At 41.6% G+C, this 15,025-nt stretch overlaps 1 protein-coding gene across 1 annotated transcript; it reads left to right on the top strand.

Moving 5' to 3' along the window:
- Positions 1 to 6: 6 nt before the first annotated feature.
- Positions 7 to 10,354, top strand: ALDH6A1 (aldehyde dehydrogenase 6 family member A1). Its single transcript, XM_041395806.1, has 12 exons — positions 7 to 52; positions 225 to 287; positions 2,331 to 2,405; positions 3,765 to 3,926; positions 4,498 to 4,576; positions 5,114 to 5,416; positions 6,123 to 6,244; positions 6,493 to 6,682; positions 7,350 to 7,531; positions 7,939 to 8,118; positions 8,311 to 8,409; positions 8,844 to 10,354. Exons 4-12 carry the CDS (start codon positions 3,813 to 3,815, stop codon positions 8,946 to 8,948), a joined length of 1,374 nt encoding a protein of 457 aa, XP_041251740.1. The 5' UTR covers positions 7 to 52; positions 225 to 287; positions 2,331 to 2,405; positions 3,765 to 3,812; the 3' UTR covers positions 8,949 to 10,354.
- Positions 10,355 to 15,025: the final 4,671 nt, after the last annotated feature.

Below are 15,025 nucleotides of genomic sequence, written 5' to 3'. Positions count from 1 at the left end.
GGCGGCGGCGGCGCGCGGAGCGTGGGGCGGGCGGCGCCGCGTGGCGCTCAGGGTGAGGCGGCCGGCCCCGGCCCGCGGAGGCTCGGGGGGCGCAGGGGGGTCGTGGCTCGCCTGGCCCCGGGACCCCATCGGGGGGTCGGTCCCGGGCGGGGAGCAGCCGAAGGGAGTCGGGGGGAGGTGCTGCCTGCCCCGCCCTGAGGTGGTCTGTGCTTCCCCCCGTCCAGCTGCCGCGGACAGCCGGTGCCCCCTGGATCACCTCGGTCGCCGCGTCGTTCTCTTCCTCGGTGGTGAGTGCCCGTCCCGCGGAGCGGAGCCGGTGGGCGGGGGAGGGAGGCGCGGGAGAGCCCCGGGCGCCGCCGCCCGCCGGACGCTGCCCTCAGGTCTGCTCTGCTGAGGCCGCTCCCGCCGGCTCGGCTGGAACCCCGGTGGGTCCGGTGGAACAAACATCGGCACTGCCCCCGTGCTCGAGGGGATGGACGGAAAAAAGTTCCGTGTCCGATTTGTGAGAGTTCGGAGCTGAGCGGTGGCCGCCCGTCACCTCGCGTTGCGCCTGGTGGCTCTGGGCTGGCCTCACGCAGCTGTTTGCGACAGAGAGAGGACCTGGTTTCCTTCGGTCTGTGAAACTATCAAACATCTCTAGCTGTTGTACTGCCTTTTTACCTCCGCTGTCCATGGCTGCACACTCTCCGAGATCCAGACCAGGATTCCACAAGCAGTCTGCTTTACTACCATCCATGTTTCCACAGCAAGTGCATTCTCTACACTAAAAAAAGGTGGCAATCTTATAGAAAAAGTGCAGTTAATTTTAATTCACCATTTCCTGGCTTGCTTAAAGTATTTTGTGTTGAGTGTGCAATGTTTGAGATACCCTTTTTAAGCAATTTGAAAAAAACACTAACTCCATTGCACTGAAGTCTGTGTGCTCTGGAGTTTGCAGCTCCATTGCATTAGGCTCGCTGAGGATAATGGAGTGATTGACAGCCGTGGGAGTTTGTCATTCTTTAGACCAGCAGCTTTTCTGACAGTCAGGAAACTTGGTCAAGGGACTCAGATTTCCTGTGCTTCCTTCCAGGTTCTAGAGGAGATTGTGTTTTCATAGGCACAGATTTCTGCCTCTCTTCTCCAAGTGTGATTCCAGCTACATAATCATCTGCAACTTTTTCATTTCAGTTCTCTTCTAGGGGTGCTTTCAAAATCATTAGGTTTTGCTTGTCCATTAAGAGGTTTATTTTATACTTCTGATCCTAGCTTTCTCATCTCAAAGCTCTCTCAATTTATTCCAACTAACATTGCTCCTTATTTTTTTTTCATTTTCATCCACTTTTCACTGTCATTACCTGTCCACCCAATACCATTTATATTCCTGAATCTTCCTCTGATCTCTTTCTCTTCATTAGACTTTGGATAGCATCCAAGTCCTCATCTCCCTTTCATAAATCCACATCATAATTTCTTCAGTTTTCTGATATATGTGAGTTTATATCCCAGTTCTGTTATCTGTCCCATTTCTGTAATTCATACAGAGGATACATTTCCTCTTTTTCTTACCTGTTATCCCCAAGTCATGGATCTATGTCATGATTAACTGGTTCTTTCTTTCTCCTAGTTCTAACCTTACGTCCCAATGTCAACTCCTCTTTTCTAGTTTCTTAATTTATATAGTCACAATTTGTTTTCCTGCATGGTACAGTTTTTTTGCCTATCTAATGCTAATTACAGCTTTTACCTCTGCTTTCTGTTCTCTTCAATGTTTGTCTGAACTTCTTATTCCAAACTTTCCTTGTCCCTCCTCTTCATCTGAGTGGGAGAGTTCTGTTTTCTGTGCTGCCAGCCAGGACAGTCCACAGACACAGGTTTCTTGCTCTTAGTTGCAAGACCAAGCAGGGGCTGGGGAAAGTCCAGTTTTCTGCTTGAAGCTATAAACTGGAAAGATGAACCTGCTTAGTGGCTTGATGGGAAGGAGGCACATGGGACAGTGATACAGTCTGCACTGGCTTCACGGAATTCCCATTAAGTGAATTATTAACTCTTCTGAACATTTAGGAGTTGCAGTTTTTCAGGTTTTGATTAAATAGATTGAAACAATTCTGAGCATAAGCAGAGCAATGTATTTTTTTCTATAACTGCTTTTAGAAAGAATATTGGCCATTTGGGTGTAAAGTGAGAGCAAAATGGGGCAGAGAGCATTGGGTCTTGCTGTGAAGACAGGATCCAGACTCTAGTGGTTCACATAGCAGTTAATGATGAAGGCTTGCATGTAATATGGCACACTGGTATTTGGGCACGTTGAGACAAAAATAACTCACTGTGCAGTGTTTTGCCCTCCACAGCCAACAACCAAACTCTTCATTGATGGGAAGTTTATTGAGTCCAAAACTTCTGAATGGATTGACATCCACAACCCGGTAAGTGAAATTGTCTCAGCTTATATAAATAGTGATCACTGTGAAACAAAGGTCTGTGCCTCTCTTCAGGGATGTGGCAGAATAAAAACATACATATATTTCTTGAGAAAGGTTTAGACTTGGAGCTTAAGGCAGACTATGGCTTCTCAGTTTCCTTTTCACATGAAATGTCAGTCTCAGAATAAGTTACTATTACCTTTATCTCCCTCACATAGTAAGCTCCTGATCTCCAGAAAGGAAGCTTAAGCTCTGGTTATATATTTTTTTCATAGAAAGGCTCTGTGATGAGTATGTCAAATTTCTGAAGGGTGTCTTTCACCCTGTATATGAAATCAATCGAGTGTGATTTGATGCCAGCTGAATGTGCAGTCCTGATAGAAGCTGATATTACTCTCAGAGTTAAAAGGTGAAAAATCCTGACAGCTGAAGCTCCTCTCCTTTCAGAGAGCTTCTATCTGTGACACAATAATCACAGAGCTGGATGCTGTGCAGCGCAAAATAGATAAGTAGCACTTGTATTGTCTATGTACTCCAGCAAAGACAAATGGAAATGAGGTTGCATTCAGAATTCTGATCCTCCTGGACTCCCTTGTAAGCATTTAAACAGCAGTTTCTGAATCTTCTCTGTAAAGCTCTATTTTCATTTACTTTGTGGAAATGATCAGAGCAGCAAGTCATGTTCATGAAGCTCATTTGGTCTTTATGTAGCAAGCAGTGTTCTTGTTTCATTTTCTTCCTCTTGTTTTGAGTAGTTTCTCTCTTAGTGATATATCTGAAATTTTAGTCACGTCAAAGCAGATTTAATTTTTAAGAGAACACTAGAAGGAGTTTAAACTGGCAACAAGCTTGAAGTTAAAATACTGTAGAATTAAGGTTGTATGTAAATATAGGACTTTGGCCTAGGGGTAGAGGTAAGCTAACATCAATGGCAAATGTACAGTCATGTACTGCTTTTCACAAAGGAATTTTGCCTCATTTAATGTGCAAGAGGGACAGCCAGATGAACCAAGACAACGGAGAGGGAAAAGACTAAAGCCCACAGAAACTTTTGCGTGATACTCTCTATAAGTTTCAAGACAGACAGGTCACTTTGACTCCATCTTGGAAATCAGCACTGCATTGTAGTTTTCTGAGTGCCTAACTTGATATATTTGGAGTGCAGGTTTTCAGAACTACTCCAGTGGTAGCCCAGGCCTCTTGTGTGCAATCAAGGAAGGCATTTCCTTTGTGCTCTGCCCTCAGAAGTACAGCTCCTTGTAGAACAAGAATATTAGGTGTGTGCTGTGAAAGGACTCTTGAATGGTTGGTGGGGACGGACAGGAAAAGCTGAGTTTTGATGCAATTTGTTTTCTGTTGCAGGCCACAAATGAGGTGGTTAGCCGTGTACCGAAAGCCACAGCCAGTGAGATGGAGGCAGCTGTGGCTTCTTGCAAAAAGGCTTTTTGGAACTGGTCAGAAACATCTGTTTTGAGTCGTCAGCAAATCTTTCTGCGCTATCAGCAACTCATCAAAGACAATCTGGTGAGACACCATGGCTGTGTGTGATGGCTACGGCTGAATGCATTGCAGCTGATTTTAGGAACAAAATTGAGAGACTCAGGGTTTACAGAGTTCTTGATGAGGTGTTGCCACGATCGAGACACTGTCCAGAGGTGCAGTAAAACACTTCCTATCCAATAGTAACAGAGAGGCTGTGCTTCTTAGGGAATATTACTCTGAATTTGTCCCTTTACCAAGAGATCGTGGAAGGAACTTTGAGCCTTGATGGGACATGTGTCCATTGATGAAGACAAGTATGTTACTATGGTTTTTTATTAGGGTTTCCCTGATGGATTTTTTTGATTTTTATGTGGTGTCATACCTGAAAGCATTAGAATACAAGCCATCCTAGGATGATTTTTTCTAAAATGTCACCTCTGTTATTGGCTTGTTTTTTTTAAGGAGCAAATCAGTCAGCATAGGTTTTTCTGGATTCTGTTCAGTCTATTCATTGTGATGTTCAACTCTCTGTTAGTTCTGTTTTATCCTTGCAATCTATTTCATGGGTGGGCACTTTTCTAACATTCATAAACTTTGTGTTTTCCATTTTCAGAAAGAAATTTCCAAACTCATCACCTTTGAGCAAGGGAAGACCCTGGCTGATGCTGAGGGAGATGTTTTCCGAGGCCTCCGTAAGCTGCTGGCTCCTGCTGTTAAAAAAGGGGGTTTGAGAACCCACAGGAAGGGAGGGATGAGGTCTCCTGAGCAACTGATTGCTTTGTATATGTTGATCCCTTCATAGTCCCCTCCTCAAAGAAAAGTGTCAATTGTAGCTCTAAGCTGAAGAATTTTCTTAGATAGAGTATCTTTAAATCACTTCCAAGTCATTAGAGCTTTTTCTAGGAGTGACTGCAACTTACTAAAAGGGATAAGAACTTCTCACCTGTGCTCAGATATCTAAGGTTGAGTCCCAGGTGGTACAATAGTGCATTTTGTACTGGGGCTGATGTGTCTGTGCTCCTATCACAACGACATGTAGTGTGGTCAAGAGAGAATCTATTCATAATTTGTTCACAATGCTGGCAGAGGGATTTCCCGGGGCACAATGAGTTTTAAGTTGTGGGAGAAGAGGCTGGAAGAGAGAGGTGGGTCAAGGCAGTAGTGAAAAGGGAGTTTGGGGACTAACTGTTAACAGATCATCCAGCAGCGTATTGTCCTTTCTGCCGCAGAGGTGGTTGAACATGCTTGCAGTGTGACATCCCTCATCCTTGGGGAGACCATGCCCTCCATCACTAAAGACATGGACACTTACACCTACCGCCTGCCGCTGGGCGTGTGCGCTGGCATTGCACCATTCAACTTCCCAGCCATGATTCCTCTTTGGATGTTCCCCATGGCTATGGTTTGTGGAAACACCTTCTTGATGAAACCATCTGAGCGTGTACCAGGAGCACTGATGTTCCTTGCCAAGCTGTTTCAGGATGCCGGTGCCCCCGATGGGACCCTGAATATTATCCATGGGCAACATGAAGGTAATAACAACCCCTCCTGGGAGATGACGAGTGTATGTGTTGTGGTGTGTGCTCAGTGGGAGGTACCAGTTGGACAGTGTGAGACTGCTGCTGTTAGATAGGTTTGGACAGACGCTTCAGCTCTATTGATGAAGCTGAAAGGTGAGTGGGAGATTCTCTGTCACCTTGCACCAGACCTTTCAGGAGATAAGGTGGATAAAATTTTGGGGATTGGGGTCAGAGTTCCCAAGGCATGTAAGTGCTCAAATTCTATTTAGCAACCTAAACTGCAACTGAAATAAGTAGATAAATCATATTGGTTTCGCAAGGAAGCCTAAACAAGAATTAAATGCCTCACTGACTACACAGTGGATGCCAGTATCCTGGCTCCTAACATGCTATTTTTTACAGCACACAAGTAGCTTCAGGACATGATGATACAAATAGAGAACAATAACTTCACTTTGGCATTGGTCAGACACCGTGGGAGGTACCCAAAGCATGAAGAGATGTAAGAGAGCCAGGAGAATGAAGACAGGGCAGGAGTATGTGTCCTGAGAAGTGAATGAAAAGTTATACAAACAGCCTTTCAGGGAACTCAGATGTGGGAAACACAGAGGCAAGAATTTAGATGAGAAGAAAGCTACACAGATGTAGTGCTGTGGGGGTGGGAACGGAGGGAAGCATTTGTGCACCACAGTCATAATGTATTATTTCCTGTTTGAAGCTGTGAATTTCATTTGTGACCATCCGGATATCAGAGCAATCAGCTTTGTGGGATCTAATCAGGCTGGCGAGTACATCTATGAGAGAGGATCCCGGAATGGCAAGAGAGTCCAGGCCAACATGGTAATGTCTCTGAACAGAGCACACTTGAGCACATAGACTACCTCTGTCACCTGTGAATGTTAAGAGAGACCACACCACTCAGCAGCAGAAGCTGACTTTGCTGCTGATAGCTCAGTGATAAGGCTGCTCTCTTGCCAGCCTGTTGGTAGCAAAATAATAGCTACTATAAGAAATCATTGCCAGAGGGCCAGAGAAGAAGCAGTCTGGGGTGGTTAATAATGGGAAACTGTGTGTGTGTTGTTTTTCAGGGAGCCAAGAATCATGGTGTGGTGATGCCTGATGCCAATAAAGAGAACACCTTGAACCAGCTGGTTGGAGCTGCTTTTGGAGCAGCTGGCCAACGCTGCATGGCCCTGTCTACAGCAATTCTAGTAGGAGAAGCTCAGAAATGGCTACCAGAGCTTGTGGAAAGAGCCAAAAATCTACGAGTAAATGCAGGTACAGACAGATAATTTTTACAAGGTACTTCACTTCTGTACAACCATAGCTTTTTAGGTCAGCTTATCTGCCATACCGTGTTGTGACCCTTGGAGCTATTGGCACCACTGGTTTGATGTGTAGGAGCTAGCAGATTGTCTGGATTGGGAAACCCGGCCCTAGACTTGGAGGTAGGAATATGTTTTCAGCTGCTGGTGGGACTGTGATGCAATGTTTACAGGATCAGTCTTGTTTTAACTGGAGATTTGAGGTTAAATCCTATGTTAAACTCATATCTGCCATTTATATAGCAACCTCATTTCAAGATCCTTCCAATTTGTAGTAAGCGTACAATAAAAAAAGAAAAATGGAAACAAGTACTTTGAAAAAGCTAGACTGTTATTAATTCTAGGGAAATTATATTTTGTTTATATTCAATAAAGTGCTACAAAGGGGAGAAGTTTCCTTCCTGAGAAGAATCTGTTGTTGAATTTTGGCTTTCTGGTGATTCCATATTGATTATGAGAGCTGCAGGCTATTGTTCCTATTCATCAATGTCTCAAATCTGTGTTCTGTGTCTCAGAAACATCAGGATTTTCAGATTTTTCCCACTAGTGTAGTTATCTTGCAGATGCCTATGAAAAGGAAGTTGTCAGAGTTAAAAATTGGTGTCTCTGCCTCTTCACAGGAGACCAGCCTGGAGCAGATCTTGGGCCTCTAATCAGTCCCCAAGCTAAGGAACGGGTTTGCAGTCTGATTGAGAAAGGAGTAAAAGAAGGTGCCAGCCTTCTCCTGGATGGACGTAATGTCAAAGTGAAGGGTTATGAAAATGGCAATTTTGTTGGACCAACAATCCTTGCCAAAGTCAAGGTAAGATGACCAAAACCAGTGCTTGCAAGTGTGTATTGCAGGATCAGCTGAAAAATGCGTTAGCCAAATCAGATAGTAATCAATGATCACCAGGTAGAAAGGCCAAAAATGGTTCAGCCTTCCCTTGCACAGTGTCAATGAAGTACTCCTTGTAATGCAGGCAGTAAAAGCAGAAAGCACTCTGGAGATGAAAAGTGGTGCCTTCTGTGTACTAGATAGAGGACAGGGCATGAGAAATGGTGAAGAGGTAAGGAGGACTGAAGGATGCCTGTGGCAATGCAGTATGATCAGTAATCCTAGGAATATCATGAGTACTAACAGCATGTGTGTTTCTTATATCCTGTTTACTACGATATTTTTATTGTATCCTTTATATAAGCTGCTTTTTCTGCTGTTTGTATTGGCAGCCAAACATGACTTGCTATAAGGAGGAAATCTTTGGGCCCGTCCTAGTGGTGCTGGAAGCAGACACTTTGGATGATGCCATTGAGATGGTGAACAATAACCCCTATGGGAATGGAACTGCAATCTTCACCACCAATGGAGCCACAGCTCGGAAGTATTCTCACTTAGTAGATGTGGGGCAGGTATGTTCCAGCTAGGATTGTTGCTTCTAGCCCTCACCACTTACAGTGGTTAACCATTCAGCTGTAATCACTGCCCTCTCAGCCAGCAGTACCCAGCCTTAGACATAAGAAAACAAAATGCAGAAGCATTTGGAGAGTGCTCTGCAATCTGTTACTTCTTGTGACTAATATGGCAGCTTTCCTTTGGTGTAGGTGGGTGTCAACGTTCCAATCCCAGTACCTCTGCCCATGTTCTCTTTCACCGGCTCTCGTGCTTCTTTCAGAGGGGACACCAATTTCTATGGCAAACAGGTAACTGTCTGATTCAGAGTACCCTATTGGGCTGAACTGTGATAAATCATGTTATGAATGGCAATGGGCAGATGGTCATCAGACCTCGTTAGTGAGGAGACTTTGAAGGCATTTCAACCAGGAAACTAAAAACCAGCCAGTGATCACAGCACCATAATGCCTGTGACAATCATAGATAGCCCATTCCTCTTTTTCCCTTAAGTAAAAAAATGCAAGTTTTTTTAGGATATTTGAGAAGGGAGCAATAACTAGCAAGCTTTCTCACAAAACCAGAATCTTTGTGAAACTGGTAAAAAGAAGAAGCTGATAAGAGTTGCTTCCACAGAAGAAAACTCAATCCTGTTTGGATAAAGCAAAAACTGTTTGATAGACCACTAGTGTAGACCTGAGGAATTCATGAGGCCGAATATCTGATATGTGTATCTCTCCTCCAGGGAGTGCAGTTCTATACACAGCTGAAAACTATAATTTCTCAATGGAAAGAGGAAGATGCCACCGTTGCCAAACCTGCTGTGGTTATGCCAACTATGGGAAACTAAACCAGCCTTTGCAGATGCTGTTCCTGGTGCCCTTCTATGCTGCACTGTCCAGCTTTGTCCTGACTACCACTCTTTACTTGGGAATGAATAGAAAGCTCTTTTGTCTCAAGGATCTGTTACTGTGCAGGCTCATGTGACTCATGGTCTGGATTTTCTGTTGCTGTCAGTGTTTTTTGGTTAGCTGAACTAATTTTTTCCATACAACGTATCAAAGACTAAATAACCTTATCTAAGTGAAAGAGCAGCCACTGAGATTGGTCTTAGTTTGTGTTTCTTTCCAGACCCTGTGAACTTGAACATAACTCTGGTTTTCACTTCAGTATCTTTAGCCTTAGTGACTCATTCCTGACTACATCTTGTAGCAGGTTTATTTACCTCTTTATCTTGCATATTAAGGTTCTGAGTTCACCTTACTCAAAGATGAATACTCATTTTGAGTGACATAACTGGGACATCTTGGGTGTCTCATAGAAGTGACTTTGCATACAATGAAAACAGCAAGTTGTCAGTCTTTCACCTGTCAAGCAGTTTCCAAAACACTGGGAAATAGCTTTGTATGGATTTTTCAGGAAAGCATATTTGATTGCTTGTCTGAGGATGAAAGAAATTTCTGTATGTACAGTGACCTTCACTGTACTTCTGACAGCTTGTAAACTTCTGTTCCTGTTCTGTCTGGGGCTTGTATGCTCAAGCTTGCCAGCAATTCCATTACAGCTGAAAGTTGTTTGGTGCCTTTTCCCTGTGCCAAGGGATACAAGCCTACATGTCCTGTACCGTAATGAGCCTGTGGAAGCAGAACCATAACCATGTATGTGTAACTTTGTGTCACAGCATCATGTGAGTCCGAATAAAATGGAGCCTAAGTACACAGGTCAGTAGGAAGAAAGAGCACATTTTTTAATCACAAAGCAGCCAGGCCTTGTCTGTTGGTTTCCTGATGGTAGCTGTATTTCTTGTGTTGTTGATTGACTCCTTGTCACATTTGCTCAAACACAGTCAGGTACTCTTGGGACTGCAAGTTCCTATTGCTGGAGAGGAGTAAGGCTTGGTATATACAATCTGGTTTTAAGAATCTGTGCATTTGGAGCTGGAGAACCTATATTTTTATTTCTGGTTCCTGAAAGATGATGCAGCCATGAAGGATCTGCAAGGATCTCACTCAAACATCCATGGAAAATAATATTCTTCTAATGATTGTAACCGTTTGCGTGTTCTAATGAAACAATCTGAATGTGAACACTTTGTATCCTGCCTTCTGGTAAAGATGCCTTGTCACTGACAGCTCTGTATTAGTGCAATTGCTGTGCATTCACTAATGTTTGTATCTTGTTTTTTTCCTCTGCTATACACTAGAGGGAAATTCTCACCTTGCAATTTGATTACGAATTAAAAACATTGCTAATATATTTCTGCAGACCATGACTGTTCCTTGGTAAGACTTTACATAGGTGTGATGTTGATTTTATTCCCCTCTTCACAGGAGATGGTCTGCAGCTCCTGTAACTCATGTATACATTTTCCTTTCACAGGATTTCAGGGACCTCTGTACCAGTTTCCTTGCACATCATTTCAAAGAATGCCTTTTTTCTGTTTCCACGTATGCATAATTTGATCACAGACATCTTCACCAAGTTATGCCAATGCTTTATACACAGGCCTCGAACCGCTAGTTCAAATGGTAGTGCTTTGTACAGGGCCTTGCAAGCTCCTGGCTTGGGAAAAAATGAGGTCTTTAAGAAGGAGAAAAATAAGTATATTTCAGATGGATTTCAGAGTCAAAGCGTCAGTGCAGTAGACAGGGGATCTAGAATTCACAGCCTTACTCAGAAGCTAGGTTTCAAAATGAAAAGTGCAGATAAGTTGCTAATTGCTGGCTGCTGTTCATGGAAAGTATATGGCTGCCTTACTTGGTCTGTGCTGTTAACATGTGAACATGTGGAAGGATCACTGCAGAAGAGGATGAATCTGATAATGTGGCCTGCTGTGTAATAAATAGTAGGTTGGGAGAAGGATTTTCTGTGTTGCAAAGGTAAAATATTCTGGGTAAGTCACTATTAAGACATTGGCATTCACTCAAGCACCTAGGAAAGAAATACTAATTAACAGCCTCTAATATTGTCTACAATCATTTACTTTCAAAATGCCTTCATTTTCTCCCTAATCAGCATTGCTATTCTGAATTCGCTGTTGTCCTATTAAAACCCACTGTATCCTTCTTTTAGAAATTCTAAAATCCATCTTCTCCTGTAACAAAAGCAGTCTATTATCAAGGTTACCTGCTCCCTGAGGTATTGCAGGACTATTCCTGCAATTTCTTCAGATATCTTCTACACACCTGTACTATCTTTTAATTTGTGTGCAAGCATCTTTTCTAATTATCCAGATTTCCAACAGCATTTTTATGCATAGTTTTAAATAATTGAACTAGAAATACAAATCTTGTGTGTTCCTTTTCTAATAATGAACTGCCTTTTTTAATAATGAACTGCCTTTTTTAGATCAAGCTGCAGATGCTATTTGATTGTAATTTACCTGCCTCATCTCACTGCTGTTACTGCTCATTTGTTTATTCTCCTTTTTATTTAATATTTCACATATAAATAAGCTAAATAATGTATCTTCTGTTGTACAAAAGTATAGTCTAAAGTATCTCATAATAAATTCCTTTAGACTATTAAAATACAATTTCATAGTCAACCCTTTGAAGAATAGTAAAAGCAGTTTTTTGCTCAGAAAGCACTGAAATCTAGATTCTGAAAGCTATTTAATATGCTCCAGTCCAAAAATTGTTTTAAAAGTCCAAAAACTGTTTTAAAATGGCTTAACCACCTCTGAGAATTTGGCCCTGTGACTTCCTCTCCGAGGGTTTTTTTCCTGTCTGTGTCAAGAAAAAGGCTCCAATCCACTTCCATGTGCATTTTGGAAAGTGGCAGCCTGCCTTTCCAAAGGAAGTGTCTCATATCTTTCTATATCTTTATGTATAAATGCCTCCAGGGCTCCTGCTCATGAACTTTATCTGGTAATTTGATGTCTGAGTATTACATTTTGGCTCGTGTGCTTGACTGCCTCACATCTGACAAGCTGTGCATGCCAGAACCCCGCCCTACCTATTCCTCCAGGGTAAGCTGACACTGCTTGCCTTGGAGTGTTATAATTAGCAATAAAGTTGTATCTCAGTTGGTATCTGAAAATCAGGCATATGAGTCTTCATCATGGTCCACCCTCTATGACTGTGTACTGAATGCACCATCAGCTGCATAGATTTTGCCTTTTTAATCAAAACACTGGTGCTAGCTGAAAATGCACCTCCTTGTATGATCATGAACTTTTACAAGAGCACCCTCTAGAAAACATAAACCTACTTTTCAACAAGAGAGGTCTTTAGGAAGTCATGAGATTTTTTTTCTGTGAGAACTGTGTCTAAATGCCTGCTGCTGAAAGATCAACACAAAAACAAATCTTAAAATTCATTAAAAAATTCCTTACTTTTGTCACACAAACATTCACGTGCATATAGATACCTTACTATAATCTTATGTCCCAATGCACAGCTTATAATATACTTAATGCTGTTTGGACTTTGCATTTCCAGTGTGAGCCATATTTTAGGTGTCTCTAAAGTCCTGCTCCCATACTTCTTATGCAGATAGCAATGAACCATAGAGTAAGTAAATTTTTGATAATCTGGTCGTGGATATTTGTACTTTTTAATACTGGGAAGTTTGCTTTACAATACTCTTATAAGGAAATATACCTGGGGAGTGCTACTGTCACAATGGACATTATTTACTTGTTTGGTAAAGATGGATAGGGATCCATTAATGACTGAACAAAATAAATCCCACTGCACTGAGCAAAGTTAATTCTCTTGACTTCTATTCTTGACCTTAGCAGTATCAAAATTTATTTCCACTTGTTCTTCTTTTGATACAATACACAAAGATCTAACAGTATAGCCTAGTGCATGTACAAAATCAGTACAGTGTACCAACTTTTTGAAAAAGTTAAAGTACCTCACACCAAGCCACACAGCTAGATTCTTATGTTAGATTCAGAATTTACTGGAATCCTGTGACCTGGAGTGATCAGCCCGGTTCAGTATCCACCTACTGAAGAAACAGAAGATTACCATGGATTTGTCCCATTCGTTTGGACAAAAAACAATCACAAAACATGGGGGTATTTTCTCATGTCAACTTACTGATATCCAGTTTTTCAAAATTTCTTTTTCCCCTGAAAAACATGGAAAAGATCAATATATTAGAAGAAAATTTCAATTCATTAATTCTGTATGTGTAAAGCAGGTTTAAAATTCTAGCTCAGCATTGCTCTTACTTGGCTTTTCATAGCACATAAATTTTAAAAATAAATGTAAGCACACAGTGTTGTGTTTTTAACCTCTAAATCTATGGCTCTCTAAAGTAAATAGAACAAACCCAACGACTTTTGTTCTGTTAGTGGTTAGAAATACGGGGAGGGGGAGGCCTTGTATGAACATTAACTAGCTGCAAATACATTGTCCTTTCCTTGTCTCTCCTGTTCATACATAAAAGGGTCAATACACAATTTTCTCTCTCAGTTCCAGTCTCTCCCTTCTTCTCCAAGGGTGACAATTTCTTAGACCTCAATTACAAATTTCACCCCTCTTTTTTCAGGGAGTGTTTCTGCTGTATCATCTTTGAGATAACCTAAACAAAGCATTCCAACTGACTACGTGTCACCAAGTTATTCAGTAGCTAATCCATACTAAACAAACATTTTTCTGGGGTTTAGGATCATGTTAATCTCTCACCAATGTATGAAAGCTTCAGCTATGGGGGACCTTAACTCAATGGCTTAAAATCCAAGTGCTCAGACACTGCTGCAGTTGGTAAGTACAGATGTCTAGCACAAGGCAGGAGACCTGCAATCCTGGCTACTGCAGCATGTGTGGCTCTAGTTTAATTTAAACTGCATCCTAACAGAAATTCTGAGATACATTTGTAAATCTGAGACTTTGTTTTATCCACTATAAAATGTAATCCTGTCAATCAGTACTGCACTGCATGTGATCCTGTTTTCAATATGCCAGTGTCTGTTTCATGTAATTACTTAATTTTTAGATTATTAGAGAGCTTGAGGAAAACAGCCTTGAAAGCACAATGCAAAGCAGAGGCTTCTGAGATATGGAAAACCAGTGGAAAACAGACTGGATTTGCCATTTACTGTGTTTCTGTTAAAAAGATCAGCAATACAGTAACGACCTGTTAGCACCTTAATTGCAATTTTTTTAGGCTTCACTGTTAGCTCACTGGGGTGAGGAAAAAGCAAAAGAGCAATGCCAGAAAAAGCAATGCCTATAGAACAAAAAGGAAGCAATGATAATTATTAAAATTAAACTACAGAAGCATATCTGTACTGCAAGTTCTCTATCAAATTCCACATGACATGGCAGAATATGAAAATAACTCTTTTGAGTTTACCTTTAGTTTAATCCATAGAAATAAGGTCCAAAAAGTGATAACCTAGTTGAAATTAGGTTCCCATAAAGTCACTGCTAATTTATAGGATACTGCAACTCATACATTAGTGAGTTATTCTCACTACAGAAGTGTTCATAAGCATTCCAAATCCAAAAATTATTATCATGGAAAGGATTTTTAGGAGTCTATCTAGGAAGATGGACACTAGTTTTCAACGTTTCCATACCAGCAGCATTCATGTGCTTCCTCTGTGCACATTATTTTGCTATTTCTGTTGCTTTTGAATGTTTTCATCTGAGGAAATTGCTTCTTGGCTGCCTCTGTATTTTTGTTTTGTTTTGTTTGTTTGGGGTTTTTTTGGTTTTTTTGTTTTGTTTTGGGTTTTTTTGTTTTTTTTTTTGTTTTTTTTTTTTTTTTGTTATAGGCAGTTTTGGCCTTTTTCTTTTAATGCTTTCTACTGGATATTATCTCCTGATTCACATCACAGAGCATCCGTATAGAATCTTTACACCTCAGCCCCTCATTTAAGATATTCTGGGCTATGCTCTTCACTCAGTCCATCTCTCAATCCTTCATTTCTAGTAGTTGTTGCAGTTTATTGAGCCCCACCATACT

The sequence above is a fragment of the Onychostruthus taczanowskii genome, unplaced genomic scaffold (assembly GCF_017590055.1).
Source record: "Onychostruthus taczanowskii isolate IOZ18803 unplaced genomic scaffold, ASM1759005v1 scaffold1, whole genome shotgun sequence".
Lineage (NCBI taxonomy): Eukaryota > Metazoa > Chordata > Aves > Passeriformes > Passeridae > Onychostruthus > Onychostruthus taczanowskii.
Note: the sequence above shows the minus strand (reverse complement) of the source record. Positions and strands in the feature narration are given on the sequence as shown.